Source organism: Colletotrichum chrysophilum (genome assembly GCF_026319265.1).
Source record: "Colletotrichum chrysophilum strain AFK26 chromosome Unknown scaffold_40, whole genome shotgun sequence".
NCBI lineage: Eukaryota > Fungi > Ascomycota > Sordariomycetes > Glomerellales > Glomerellaceae > Colletotrichum > Colletotrichum chrysophilum.
In genome coordinates, this window is record NW_026517327.1 from 214,702 (window position 1) to 227,990 (window position 13,289).

General features: G+C 53.7%; 4 protein-coding genes across 4 annotated transcripts; 2 read left to right on the forward strand and 2 right to left on the reverse strand.

Annotated features, from left to right (window-relative positions):
- Positions 1–2,337: 2,337 nt before the first annotated feature.
- Positions 2,338–3,817, forward strand: COL26b_005794 (uncharacterized protein; the record flags this gene model as incomplete). Its single annotated transcript, XM_053178629.1, has 2 exons — positions 2,338–2,476; positions 2,532–3,817. 2 exons carry the CDS (start codon positions 2,338–2,340, stop codon positions 3,815–3,817), a joined length of 1,425 nt encoding a protein of 474 aa, XP_053037449.1.
- Positions 3,818–5,884: 2,067 nt separating this feature from the next.
- COL26b_005795 (uncharacterized protein) lies at positions 5,885–6,883 on the forward strand (the record flags this gene model as incomplete). Its single annotated transcript, XM_053178630.1, has 2 exons — positions 5,885–6,271; positions 6,329–6,883. 2 exons carry the CDS (start codon positions 5,885–5,887, stop codon positions 6,881–6,883), a joined length of 942 nt encoding a protein of 313 aa, XP_053037450.1.
- Positions 6,884–7,906: 1,023 nt separating this feature from the next.
- Positions 7,907–8,716, reverse strand: COL26b_005796 (uncharacterized protein; the record flags this gene model as incomplete). The annotated part of the gene is made up of 1 exon (XM_053178631.1): positions 7,907–8,716. One exon carries the CDS (start codon positions 8,714–8,716, stop codon positions 7,907–7,909), a length of 810 nt encoding a protein of 269 aa, XP_053037451.1.
- A 1,086-nt stretch (positions 8,717–9,802) lies between these two features.
- Positions 9,803–11,931, reverse strand: COL26b_005797 (uncharacterized protein; the record flags this gene model as incomplete). The annotated part of the gene is made up of 4 exons (XM_053178632.1): positions 9,803–9,957; positions 10,009–10,716; positions 11,539–11,760; positions 11,811–11,931. The coding sequence occupies 4 exons, from the start codon at positions 11,929–11,931 to the stop codon at positions 9,803–9,805; spliced, it is 1,206 nt and encodes a 401-aa protein (XP_053037452.1).
- Between the last annotated feature and the right edge of the window lie 1,358 nt (positions 11,932–13,289).

Here is a 13,289-nt window from a genome sequence, read left to right on the forward strand (position 1 = left end):
ACCCACGCACCTACCTCAGTGTCGTGGTGTCGGGTGCCTTTTCATGCTCCCCGCCTCTTGCCTTGCAGTGCGGTCACCAGTGCAGTTGGTTCGTGTTGGGGCAGTCCCGTCCTAAAATGGCGCCTTCCCGGCAGCCGGTACCTTTAGTGCGTTGTTGGTGCCTACCCGGGACAGAAGGAAGGCAGCAGGTGGTCCCACTATCGCGCCTGCCCTCGCTTTCGACTGCCTTGGGGGGCACTTGCCTCGTTTTCCATGAGTGAGTGTGTCGTCGCGCCTGCTCCTGCTCCATATCCGCCGGGTTGGTGCACCTGGGCTGCGGCCGTTCCCCTCTGACCCCCGTCGCCTTCAAGGGCAATTCAATCAATCAGTCAATCAACAGCAGGCCGAGGGCCAGGGCCGGGTTACCAGGTCAGATCCATCAGCTATCTATCAATCATCGAGTCAACCCGTCATCCCTCCCTTCTTTCGTGTTGGTCTCCTCTGCTTGTACATACATCGTGCAAGCCAGGACGGCACCGACCTTGTTTCCCGCCCGCGCGCGCCCACCACACACCACAGACCAGACACAACCGCAGGAACAGAGACCAGTCACCAGAGACACACCACCACCAGCAGGACACCCAGAGAGAGACAGGCCGACAGACAGGCAGACAGACAGACGGATACACCCATCATCGCCATCTCCGTCCCATCTGGACCTGGGGAAAGCATCAACACTACACCATAATCTAAACCAACGCCAACTGTTCACACGTCCCAAATCTGGCGCTACTCGACGGACGGACTCTTCCTTCCCACCCCCATCCCGACCACCACCACCATCACCACCAACCAGCCATCCCGAACCGTCCACACATCCCATCCATCCATCAAGGGCAAAAGGCATCTCAAGCAAGCAACTAAGCAAGCACCCAAGCAAGCATCCGCCATACTCGCCATCACACTCACATCGACAGTCGGGCTCCTCCAGACACCAGACAGACAGGAGGCTCCAGTTGTTCGGCCTGTACCCCGAAACCCCCCATCCATCTCCAGGTCCTGCCGCCCTCCCTTGTCCGCGTGGGAATCCCCTCCGTCGTGTGAATTATCCTTCGCCACTTCTCCCAAACCGTACTACATGAACCTCTGTCGCGCCGCCCGCAGCCACCCTCACCCCTTCTTCTCTCCCTCGCTTCAAATCTGACCCGTCCCGCCGCTGCCCAATCTGCACACGCCCTCCACTCCACGTCGAAGCCAAAGCCTGTGTGTCTGCTGCAAGCACGTTGCAACTTTACCTCGAGGCCAGAAGGACGCAGCGAGCAAGAAAGAGGCTTGCGAAAAAAAAATTCCTCAACAATCTCAATCAAACCAAACGGCGCCGGGCAAGTCGCATCTCCACTCATGCCAGTCCAGAGTTGACCGCTGAGACACCCGCGCGCCGGTCTCGCTCCTGGTCCTCCTCCTCGGCCTGCCTCTCGAGTCTTTTCCTTCTCCCTTCTCTGCCGCCTGGGGAATTTTCCAGCTGGGGGAACCTGAGCAGAGTCCGGCCAGCCCAGCCTAGCCCGCAGGCTCTTCTCCGCTGACCCCTCCCCGCCAAAATATTCGACGCGCCGTCCGAATATACTTTGCGAGATGGACAAGAGTCTGAGCCAGAGCATGAGCATGAGCATGAGCCAAAATCACATGCTGCACGGGCCCAACTCTGGCGACCGCCAGCTGCCGCCATCTTCCTCGTCTGTCCCTCCTCTGCCCACTACGCACACGCACAACCACCACCACGACCACCACCCTCACACGCACTCTCGTCCTCGCCCTCACGCTACTACTTTTTCTCCTGCCGCTACCACCATTTCAGCTGCCGGCACCTCCTCAACTACCGCCGCTTCCTCTCCAGCAGAGCCTTCATCTTCCAAGACCAAGCACAATCTCTCTCACGCTCGCTACGACCCGACACACCTCCCGTCCCAGCTGCCTTCATATGCTCCTCCGAGCTATGCGCATGCCCAGTCCCACGATCCCAACTTGCTGAGGTTTCCCGACGCTCCGACTACTGAGCTTGCACCCATCCTTCCCGCCGCCAAACATAATGATAACGTCGGCCACAACCTCCCATCTCTGTCGTCTGTAACAGGTCCCCCGCCCCCGCGCTTTGCTCCTCCACCACCACCACCACCACCACCTTCGGCGCAGTCCCTCGAAGCCAAACATCGTCGACAAAAACCGCAACCACAACAACCTCCACCTGCTCTTACGCGAGCCTCGACGACAACCGTTCCTTTGACGCACTGGCCGAGCCTCAACCCCCTCACCACCTACTACACCCCCAGTCATGCTCAACCTGCCAACACTACAGCGAGAATGGACCTCGACCTAAGCAACAATACTCCTATGAGTGCCGCATCACCAGATCGATATTACGACACACGAGAACGTAGCGTTCTTCTCGAGGACCCGGATGTGCGAATGGCTGCTGAAGCGCTGGGCGATCTGAAAGCTGGTATGAGATTAGCGACTTGTTTGTGATTACTGTAACTTGCTGACGGCATTAATAGGTGATGATCACTCCATCAATTCACCACAACCATACCATACCCCGTTGCCAGTGGGCTCTCCGGCGATCTCAATTACTTCGAACCCGCAAGCGAGCTCGCAAACATCCGCCGAAGAGCCCCTCCTATCGCTTTTGACGACATCTCATCCTATGATCGCCAACACCATCAAGAATACCGCCGGACTCTACAACAATGGCAAGACCTTCTCTCCTCGATTCAAGACCAGCGCCGAATACGTTGAAGGATACATGACGCCAATCACAAACGTCGCTGGGAACATTAGTCGGAAGACGGGTATCGAGACTGGTGTTCGTTGGTGGCTGGGGGCGAATCGGCGACACCAATCCACAGACTTGGAAGCCGCTGATGGAGGGTCTCACAAGAGACGCAAGGTCGATGCTGGAGGCGACTTGGCTAGGCACTTGGCCGATTCGCAAACGAACGTCATGCCTGACATCGACTCTCCACGAGACCCCTACGTGTTCAAGCATGACCGCCGACTCTCCAGAGCGAGCACCATCGACACGCTGCCCGCGTACGACGACTACCGCTCACCCGCTTACACCGAAGACGAGAAGGCTGAGAGGCCCAACAGTTCTAACACTGCATGGCAATCTCGACTCATCATGTCTACGTCTGGTCTCAGTATAGCCATGAGTGAAGAAAGTCTTCGGAGCCTAAAGTACTGCCTGAGCTGGTTGCGGTGGGCTAACGGCCATCTTGGTGGTGTCATCAACAATCTCAAGACGGTTCTCGAGCAGTATGAGAAAGCTGGTCGATCTGAGAGCCAGGGTGAGAACGGCGACGGCGACCACGCCATGACCGACAGTGATACCGAGGCAGCGGAGTATCAAAAGCGTGCCCAGTTGGCGGGCCAGATCAGTGGCCTCAAGGGTGATATCTTGAAGACCTTGAAGAACTGCATTGAGACCGTCTCCAAGTATGCCGGTGGTGCTCTCCCCGAGAACGCGCGTCTCCTGGTCCATCGCCATTTGACCACGCTCCCGCAACGCTTCCGCTACGCCAGCGCCCTTGAAAAGCAACAGGGCGATAAGACTGGCGCCGAGGCACAAGAGGAGGCGATGCGTGAAGGTGCCCATCGTGTCCTGGTTCTCGCCAAGGAGGGTCTCGACATGATGTTCCAGGTTAGTGGTGTCCTTGATGGCACCATTGTCAGTGCTGAGGAATGGTGCGAACGCCTGGGCAAGAAGAAGAGGGAGCAGCCCGAAACCGATTCTCCTCAACCTCAACCTTTCAAGGGCGACGTCAAGTCCGCCCCCGTTTAAACAAGCGACGATTTTACTTTGTACGTGGCCAGGATTTACCAGACGACAGGGCGGCTAGTTCTTTTCCTTTATCCTTCAACAAAACCAAGTGGGTGATTGAACGGCGCAAAAACGGAACACGGAAAAAAGAAAACAAGAGAAAACCCCCGGGCAAGTTACTGCTGCGGCAGACAAGGGGCACAAACCAATGATACCATCCCGAGGATGCCCTCGTTCCCATTTCACTTCAAGTATACCATATCGTCACACATTTACAAACACCACAACTGTCACGGACATTTCATTCATCTCGTCTTGATACGCTTTTGCTCTTGGTTATTTGGCAGTTCATAGTCAATGCCTGATATTTTTTTATTTTTTTTGTCTCTTTGCCGTTTCCTTCTCAAGCCTTAATGGACGGTCCACAGAGTACTGAGGCGTCTGTCGAACCCAGGCCCACTTGGGCATAATTGGGTTTGCTGTGTATAGAGCTTTACGTTTCGTCCTAGTACAAAGCAAAGCTGATCTATGATTCAAATCAACTGGACAATTCACAAATCTTGAACTGTGGTTCCCTAGTGTTTCAATCACATGATTTGATCCTATCTGCGACTTGATACTCTGTTGTACATGCAGCAAGGCCCCGAAACTAGAACTTGACGGGACGAAATGCGATACATTACGAAAGAGACCAGCGTATGGCGAAAGGAGTTCAAACCCAATCTTCGGCACGCTTCGTGCCGTCAATTTAATTCCGTCGCACCGGCAGTCAAACACCGTCCGATTGAGTGAGCACGTCTACCGCGCGTACGGTGGTCTTGCGGAGATTACACGAGCAAATCCACGCTCACTTGATCCGAATACGGGAATGAAATTCCGAACGCGATAGGCTAATTGAAGACGGGCGGTCCACCCACGGTCACGAAATCCGACCAACTTCCCGAATATGCTAAGTAAACGTACCCGACGTGCCCGAAATTCGAGCGCCCATCGCCCGTGCCAACGAGGGATCATAGGGCTGAGCGGGAGGCTCTTCAGTTGCATTGCACCCTGAAAGCTTGGCTGGGAATGGCGATCTTGAATTGGACCATGGTTCATTTGGTAGATGCCAGCGTTGAATTCTCGTCGGTCAAGAGCCAGAACTCTCAACTTGTCACATGGAACACGCAATTGATGTCGCGACTTTCGGCAGACGGAATACTGGACATGCGAGATCCGCGTGGTCCATGAAACATGTTGTTTACGGTTGATCACATTCGCAGAGTGTTCGGAGCAGCGAAAATTGCCACTTGAGGTATCGTCGGGCGCCCTCCCCCACATGATGGGGGAAGTCCGGGAGCTACCGACGCGGGAGCACATGCTATTTCTTGATACTGTGCTCTTGGTCCCATGTTCGCTTCAGCGATTTATGATGAGTGAACGGATGGTCCGTCCTTCAATTTCTAGTGTTCTTGTCCGACCACATTCTATCATGTTGGGTACGCCGGAGTCGACTCCGCTCAAGGCATGTATCAAGACGTCTCTAGTAAATGCTGACGTGGCGCCCTTTTGAGTTCCACGATTCTGAGCATATCTGTCGTGTTTCCATCAACAGAGCCGAATCCCGCAGTCTTCGCAGTTGGCCCATAGCAACGGCCGCGAAACCAACGCTGTCCTGCTGAGCAATTTTCAGAGCCCAACTTCGGCATGCATTTAAATGCTGGCAGCTACTTCCTCATCCATGGATATTCAATCAGCCGCGTGTCTGAGTATGCATCACCAATATGGCCGTGATTACGAAATGGCACCTGCTTTTCAAACAGTTTTCCCCGCAGACCCCGATGCACCCCAGGTTTTCCGCGCGGTCACAAACAGCAGGGAGATCGACAAGGGTATCGCGGCATCCGACGTTCTCTCCCCCGCACTTGTCACCGCAGCGAACCCGGGAGATTCGGTTAGCAGAGTTTACCAATGCAGCTCTTTCTATAGGATACACTCGGCAGATGACAACCGGGGCATCTGTTTCTGGTAGATAAAGACTTGAACATGCAACGTTCGGTTTCTAATGACATGTGGTTCTGCCTCTATCGATCTCATTGACGGGCCATCATGTTTTCGTTATCCAAGTTGCCGAGTGATGCCCCAGCGTCTCTGGTCGGCCTGCTTCTGGGGGCTGTCGTAGCCGGCGTGTTTGCGTATGTGATATACCAGAGATACTTTCACCCCCTTGCTGCGTATCCGGGGCCCTTCTGGGCGTCTCTCACGGACTTATGGCAGGTGAATGAGTTTCTTTCGCTACAGCAGCCGTACAATCTGACTGCACTCCACGCGAAATATGGGGAATTTGTGCGTTATGGGCCAGATAAGTTGAGCATCACGGCCGAGGAGGTCGTTCCTCTGGTGTACCAGAAGGGCGGGCGGCGACTGCCCAAGACGGAGTACTATGACGCGTTCGGGGCCAAGATCCCGAACGTCTTTGGCATGAGAGACATTGAAGTAACTCCGCCCTTACCCGTCTTATTTTGAAAAATGTTTGTTGAACAAGGCCAACAGCTTCACTCCATCCGTCGACGTCACATGTCCAACTCATTCTCGTTATCCAGCGTCAAGTGCATGGAGCACTACCTCGATGACAACGTCAAGATCCTCCGCGATAAAATCACAAAGTTCGCGAGAGACGGGGAGGCCTTCGACCTGAAGAAGCTACTGCAGTACTACACCATCGATGTCCTCGGCGAGCTGGCCTTCAGCCGCTCCTTCGGCGCCCAGATCTCGGACGAGAGCGAGGCCCTCGTCCCGCCCGTCGTGCCGCATACGCTGCTCGGCTCGACGACGGGATCGTGGCCGGCGATGATGCAGACGCTGAAGAAGTGGCTGCCAGCAGTCCCGCATAGCGGGCTACGGTGGCTGTTTGAGGGGCGCGCGAAGTGTGCGAGGTTGGCGGCCGAATGTGTTGAGAGACGGCTTGGTGAGGTGGATCGTGATGCGGAGAAAGGGAGCATGCGCAGGACTGATTTGTTGACTAATTTGATATTGGCGAAGCATCCTGATACTGGGGAGAGACTGGCGAAGAGTGATCTTGAGGCGGAGGCTTTTGGGTTCATGTGAGTTTGGTTTCCACTCTCTTGAGATATCACCACAATACTTACTAAGGGCAGTATTGCGGGAACACATACGACAAGTGCGACGACGACGTTGCTGTTCTGGAATCTGCTTCACAGCCCTGACACTCTTCGTCGGTGTGTCGAGGAGATCGATGCGAACTTACAACCACTTGACAGAGAAAATGCGGCATATTCAGTCACCGAAGTCGAGAACTCGCTGCCGTTTCTACGAGCGTGTGTAAAGGAAAACTTCCGACTGACTCCCGTGTTTACCATGCCGTTAGCAAGACGCGTGACAGCACCAGAGGGCATCGTGATTGTAGGACGCCACATCAAGCAAGGGGTGAGTTGAGTTTCCCCGAACATACGAAAACGCTAACGGAAACTTGCTGAAAGACATCGGTTGCCGTCTGCAACCACGCCTTCCACCACAACCCACGTATCTGGGGCGATGACCATGACGTGTTCGACCCATCTCGCTGGGATCAAGAGGAGATAGCGGATCGAGCGCGGTATCTCATGCACTTTGGCCTGGGTAGCCGCCAGTGTATTGGGAAAGCACTTGCTCAGACGAATATCTACAAACTTGCCAGCACACTATTGCATGAATTTTACTTCCAGCTTGCCGATTCGCAAGAATTGGAGGAAGTTTCCAAAGGGCGCTTCTTGGGGAGGCTGCCCGAGATGATGAGTGTTGGAGTGAGTGATCTGAAGGGACCGCTGATGGTTACAGCGAAGACTAGGACTTAGACAATCGGCTGACTGGCTCGCGTTTGCCAATTACACTGCGAATCACGGAAGGAGAAGCTTCAATGTTAAGCAGCATCAAGCATCATTCATCAATTCTCATCTCTCGCTATCCAACCCTAAATACTATCCAATAATAAGAATGAGGGTGATGTCAGTCACTCCATCCCACGAAGAAAAGTCCTGTATGTCCATCTCCTCAAGTCTATGTACATGTGGTATGTTTGTGTATCTTTTGGCTCACGAAGCCAGTCTCTTAGTCAGATCAAAGAGGCTAAATTTAACCGGAGTAGGAGACAGTGACAGTGCTTCCGCTGACGGAGGCCTTGGCAAGGACGGTGTTGCCGCCGTCCTCGGAGATGTCGATGATGGTGGCGCCGGCGGGGGTGGTGGAGCCGGAGGTGCCGGAGGCAGCGGCGGCGGTGAACTTGACGGTGCCGAAGTCAGCGAGGGTGACCTGGCTGCCGTTCTCCTGGAAGGCCTCGACGATCCACTCGGCGTTGGTCTCGCAGAGGGTGGAGGGGGTGCTGGAGAAGGTGTGGGTGACGGTCTTGCCGGTGGTCAGGTTCTCGAGCTTGGCGGTGCCCTTGGTCTTGGAGGTGGCGTCGACGGTCATGCGGATGGAGTCGCCGACGCTGACGCTGAAGCCGCTGAAGCTGTAGGCGTAGTCGGGGATCCACTCGTACCAGGCGTCGAAGGTGCCGTCGGCGTAGAAGGAGACGCCGGTCTGGAGGATGGCGGTCTGGCAGGTGTCGCCGTCGATGCCGACCCAGGCGGAGGCGGCGGCGCCGCTGGAGCCGCTGACCTCGGGGACGACGATGGTGCCGGTGACGTGGTTGTAGCCGGTGCCGATCTTGACGGCGCCGCCCCAGTTGGAGGAGTACTCGACGTTCTTGTCGCCGGTGACGGCGTCGAGGGAGACGACGTCGGCGGGGGCGGTGGAGGTGCGGTTGATGGGCTTGGAGCTGAAGCGGGCGCGGCGGTCGGAGCGGGGAGTGACCGGGGAGTAGTCGCGCTGCTTGAGGGGAGTGCCCGGGGCAGCGGAGGCGAGGCCGGCGGCGGCGGCAGCGAGGAAGAGGGAGAACTTCATCTTGAAAGTTGTGGTGGGTGGAGTGAAGACCGGAGAGAGAGGACTTGAGGAGTGAAGTTGGATGCTTGAGGCTCTTGCTTTGCTGCTGAGGATTCTGCTGCTGCTGATTCCAACTTTCACTTGTCTTGGCGATTTGAGTCCATCTTTATACCTATTGACGATAAACTGACAGCAGTGTCTCGGCAGGTTGTCTTCAGCGAGGCCCGCGATGTTTCCAATGCCACTATCCTTCTTATCGCAGGTGAGTAGATACTGCGATGCCGGTTTGCCGAGTGTCGTTCGTTCGAGGCACGGGAGCGCGTCTACCACGCAGCACAGCTGTATCCATCGTGAACAAAGCTCCTCCCTAATCCGGAAGTATCGTGAGCGCCCCCCTGGTGTTGAAGTCGCATCAAGCTTTATTCCCATCGGGCAGCGGGGCGGCAACACGGGAGTTCGGCACCTGGGGACCCCACATCGGCTCCGGACGCGCCAAGACGGGAGTTGGTGATTGGAGGGCAACCAACACGGTACCCTCCTTTCATTTATTTGCTCTCCACACCCTATCAGCTACCCGTCAGGCCCGTCGAGGCCCTTGTCCAGCTGCCGGGTGTGAAGGATCGATTACCACTTTCCTAATCAGATCGACCTTTTGCAATCGCGCCATCACTCATAAGCATAAAGTGCCGAGAAAGTTTCCCGCATGTGGGGTTTCTCGGCCGACGGATAAGACTGGCGATCGCCGTTAATTGGAGGTAAGCTTCCTGCCAGACGGGGATTGGCTGGCGATTGGGGCCTGTTGGCCAGAAGATCTTTTGCTTGGCCCTCACGGACATCCAGCACCTTTGAAGAATAGTGCGCATGGTCCCTGGATACGCGGATCACGAGATAATACTGGGACATGGTGCGGGATGGCGCAATGTTCCCTGGACTGTAACACAATTCAAGAATACCATAATTGCATGTGGGGACAAGGTAATACGATTCCATTGATTGACTGTGGAGATGGCCAGCGGAGTGACATGTGAGGCTCGTATCGAGAACATTGTGCGGAATTCCTGCGATGAGAAGTCAACCACGCCAGCCTGTGTGGCAGAAAGCACAGTCTCAAGCAAGTCCCAGTTCTTGTATGATCATGTCTGCTGCCTTTTCTCCAAGCATCAGAGCCGTATTGTAGGTGTTCGCAGCAACTTGGTGTGGTGGCACGCTGAGATCGGCAATCTTGAGGCCGGAAACGCCATACACATTCAGATTGGCATCAACTGCAATACATCAGCAAAGACCTCAGCGATATCTTGGATTTCGTGTCTTACCAACTCCCGTAGCTTCCCGTGGTGCCATCTTGCAGGTCCCCAATGGATGCCTCGAAGTGCCGATGTTTTCTCGAATGTACTGCACGATGGCGGCCTCATCTTCAGCTGAGTACTCAATTTCCTCTCCAATCGGGCCATCTGCGACTTCTATGACAGCAGCCTGAGACCCTTCAGGAAACTTGGGCTGTCCTGAAGCAAGTTCGCCTCTGAAAATTTCCATCTGACGAGCCATCTTTCTCTGGGTCTTGTAGCCCCAGATGTGACTCTTCAGGTCGATGTCGTTTTCGTCCGACAGCCAGCCTGGGTCGAAATCGTAGTCATCGCCAATAGTAGGACCAGTAATGTGAACGTGTCCTCTGGCGTACGGATACGTCACCCAAGGCGCGGTAGTGACATACTCTGCATCGTCGGGCAAGATCGAAGGGTCACCGAAAAAAGCGTTGAAGAGACCCCAGATCATGAGAGGGCGGTTGGTTGAGTCTTTGAAGTCTCTGTCCCACACTTCCTGAAACTCAGGCCCCAAAGCTGCAATGTCTGCAGGAGATGGACGTAGCTTGCTGGAGGCGTCATGGCCGTTCCACCCTAGTTGTGGATCATCTGCGGCGATCATAGCGGGAACGTCACGACCGCGATCATTGCGGGCGATGCCGTTGATCGTCTCATTTTGGTTTAGAGATGTGCGGTAGACATAGCCGACAAAATGGTGGTCTGCAAGATGTTAGAATACAGGCCCACGAAAAGGAAGGAGACGTGCTCATGCCTTGAAAATCATTGCCTACTCCCGGAAGAGATTCAACCAAAGGTACTTTAGCGTTTTCGAGAACTGCGGGATCACCAACTCCTGAACGCTCGAGAAGAAGCGGCGTCCCAAAGGAGCCAGCAGAAGCAACCACAAGCTTCTTCGCCGAGATGGTCCTAGTACTATTATCTTGGCCCGCCTTCGCGAAATTGGGATTTGGTCGGAACTCGACGCCTGTAGCACGCTTGGCGTCATCGAATAACACGCGGAGAACTTGGGTCTCAACTAGCACGTGGAGGTTGGGGTACTCGCCGCTTTGAAGAAGAGGATGTAAGTATTGGTGACTGACGTCCTGGCGACGACCGTCTTCGGGTGATACGTAACGATACCATGGACCGGAACCATTGTTAGAATGTAGACTTTGAAGATCAACGATCTCTTCGAAGCCAGTCTTTGCAGCGCCTTCAATGAAACTGGCTTCAGCACGAGGTGCCTCGTGGGTTCCCTTGGATACGTGAATTGGTCCGTTGTAACCGTGGGTTGACTCGTTTGTTGTTGCTCCGTGGTATGTCTCTGTCTATAATTGCAACACGTTATTACCTTGTCGTCTAAACACAAAGAGATACTCGCGATGTAGCCGAAAACGCAGGCTCCGATCATCAAGCTTACCTTCTTCAGATAAGGCAGGACATCTTCAGCAGTCCACCCAGAAGTATTCCACGAGTCGAAGTCATCCCACTGCCCGCGAGTGTATACCATCCAATTGATCGATGACCCACCACCTAAAATACCTCCAGTCTCAACGATGGGTTCGCGATCTGCCAGCTGCGGCGATTTGTTTGCTTTCCAAAAGAGGGCTGTATCTGACCCAGGCAAGGTGTTGCGCTCAAACAAGGCCGGATAGATGACGTTCGTCACATTATAGCTGTCTCCCCCCTGCTCAATGACAAGGATAGTAGTAGAGGCGTCTGCTTCAGCAAGACGGGACGCAATTATGCTCCCAGCTGTGCCACCTGCAAGTATGTTAGTCGGGAATCAATCTTGGAAGAGGATCATGACTTACCTCCAGCTATTATAATATCGACCTCGGTCAAATCGCTAGGGAGCTCCGTATAGACGGACATAGCCACTCTCACAGTTGCGAGAGTGGCGATGATGGCCTTTGAAATACTCATGCGACCCATGGAGACTGTCAATCAATGTGTGACCAAATTTGTGTCGTAGGTCTCGAGGAAAAGAGACAAAGTAGGGCAGGTCTGACATATGCGGCAGTTCTTTTCAATAAGTACTCGATGCCCCTAGCACAGATGTTTGATAAAGCTTCTGATCTGCAAATCTTAGGTGATGGAATCAGCAGATGATGCTTTGCATCGTATTGTCCGGCCATCGTCAGGGGCATATGCGCGGGGTTGCATTTCATGTAGCAGTAATTTCTTGCTAAAAGTCTTGGTATTGACAAAATGCACTGCAAATGGTTTCTGAAGTGGAAGACCACTGTGACATTTCAAGTGAAGCTGCATGGCTTGGCTGCTGGGGGTTGGGTCCGGAGAGGGGAAGCTTGGTGCGAGTTGCTGATCTTCCGGTCAGCGTGGTAGCAAGCCCCACGTTAGCGCAGAAAAGATGCTGGAAGCGGGCATTAACTAGGTTTGAGCTTTGAATCAAGGCGATTGATTCGTTTGCTCGCATTCTAGATTCATTGTTGTCGGCTGACAGAGACAGGATCATGTCGCTTTTTGGCGGGCCCTCCAATCGGCGAAAAACTTGTTCTTTACTACAAAGTTCTAGTCGGTAAAACCCTCAAAGACAGCCGAACGAATGTTCCCTTCTGTTTCTAACTACATTGTGTTCTTTATTTGCTAAGTCATTCCGCTTTTTCGATATCGAGTCGTAAACTGCAATAAGAAGCAAATCTTCCATGATAACCGTGGCTTGAAGATAAGCAAACTGAGCAAATTATTGATCCTAATTGCAAATCAGTTTGTGCAGCAACACCTCTATGCTACCTGAGATACGTAAGCAACCGAATGAGCATCGAAATTTGTCTATATAAATCTTGATGTTTTGGAGATGTGCCATCTCACAGAACCTCAGGCGGCAAGACTTGGGGCGATTGTTTTCATGCGAGCGGGGATCAGTAATACTTGCGACCGCGCATAGCTAAACCCCCAGATGGGTTTCTGTCGCAAAATATTGCTTTCAAGCGTCACATTTGATCTTTGTTGTTCCTTCCAAAACCACTTTTAGGTTGATGAATTCCTGCTATACAACAAGAGGCTAGAGCAATGTTAACGGGTGTATTGGGCCCATAAATTACGATTCGAAAAACGTCGTACCCTCTTCAGTGCTCCACCTCACCTCCCGTAGATTCAGGAAGCGCTGTCGCAGCCTCGACATGCTATATCTATCTGTTTCGGGTGTCGATAGGTTACGCAGGTCAAGTTTGTGTATATCACTAAACCAGCTCGTGGGATTGCATTCGCGCCAGGAACTGCATTCGACCAGTCTGCCGATTATGAATATATCGACATTGAGTTGCAAATAA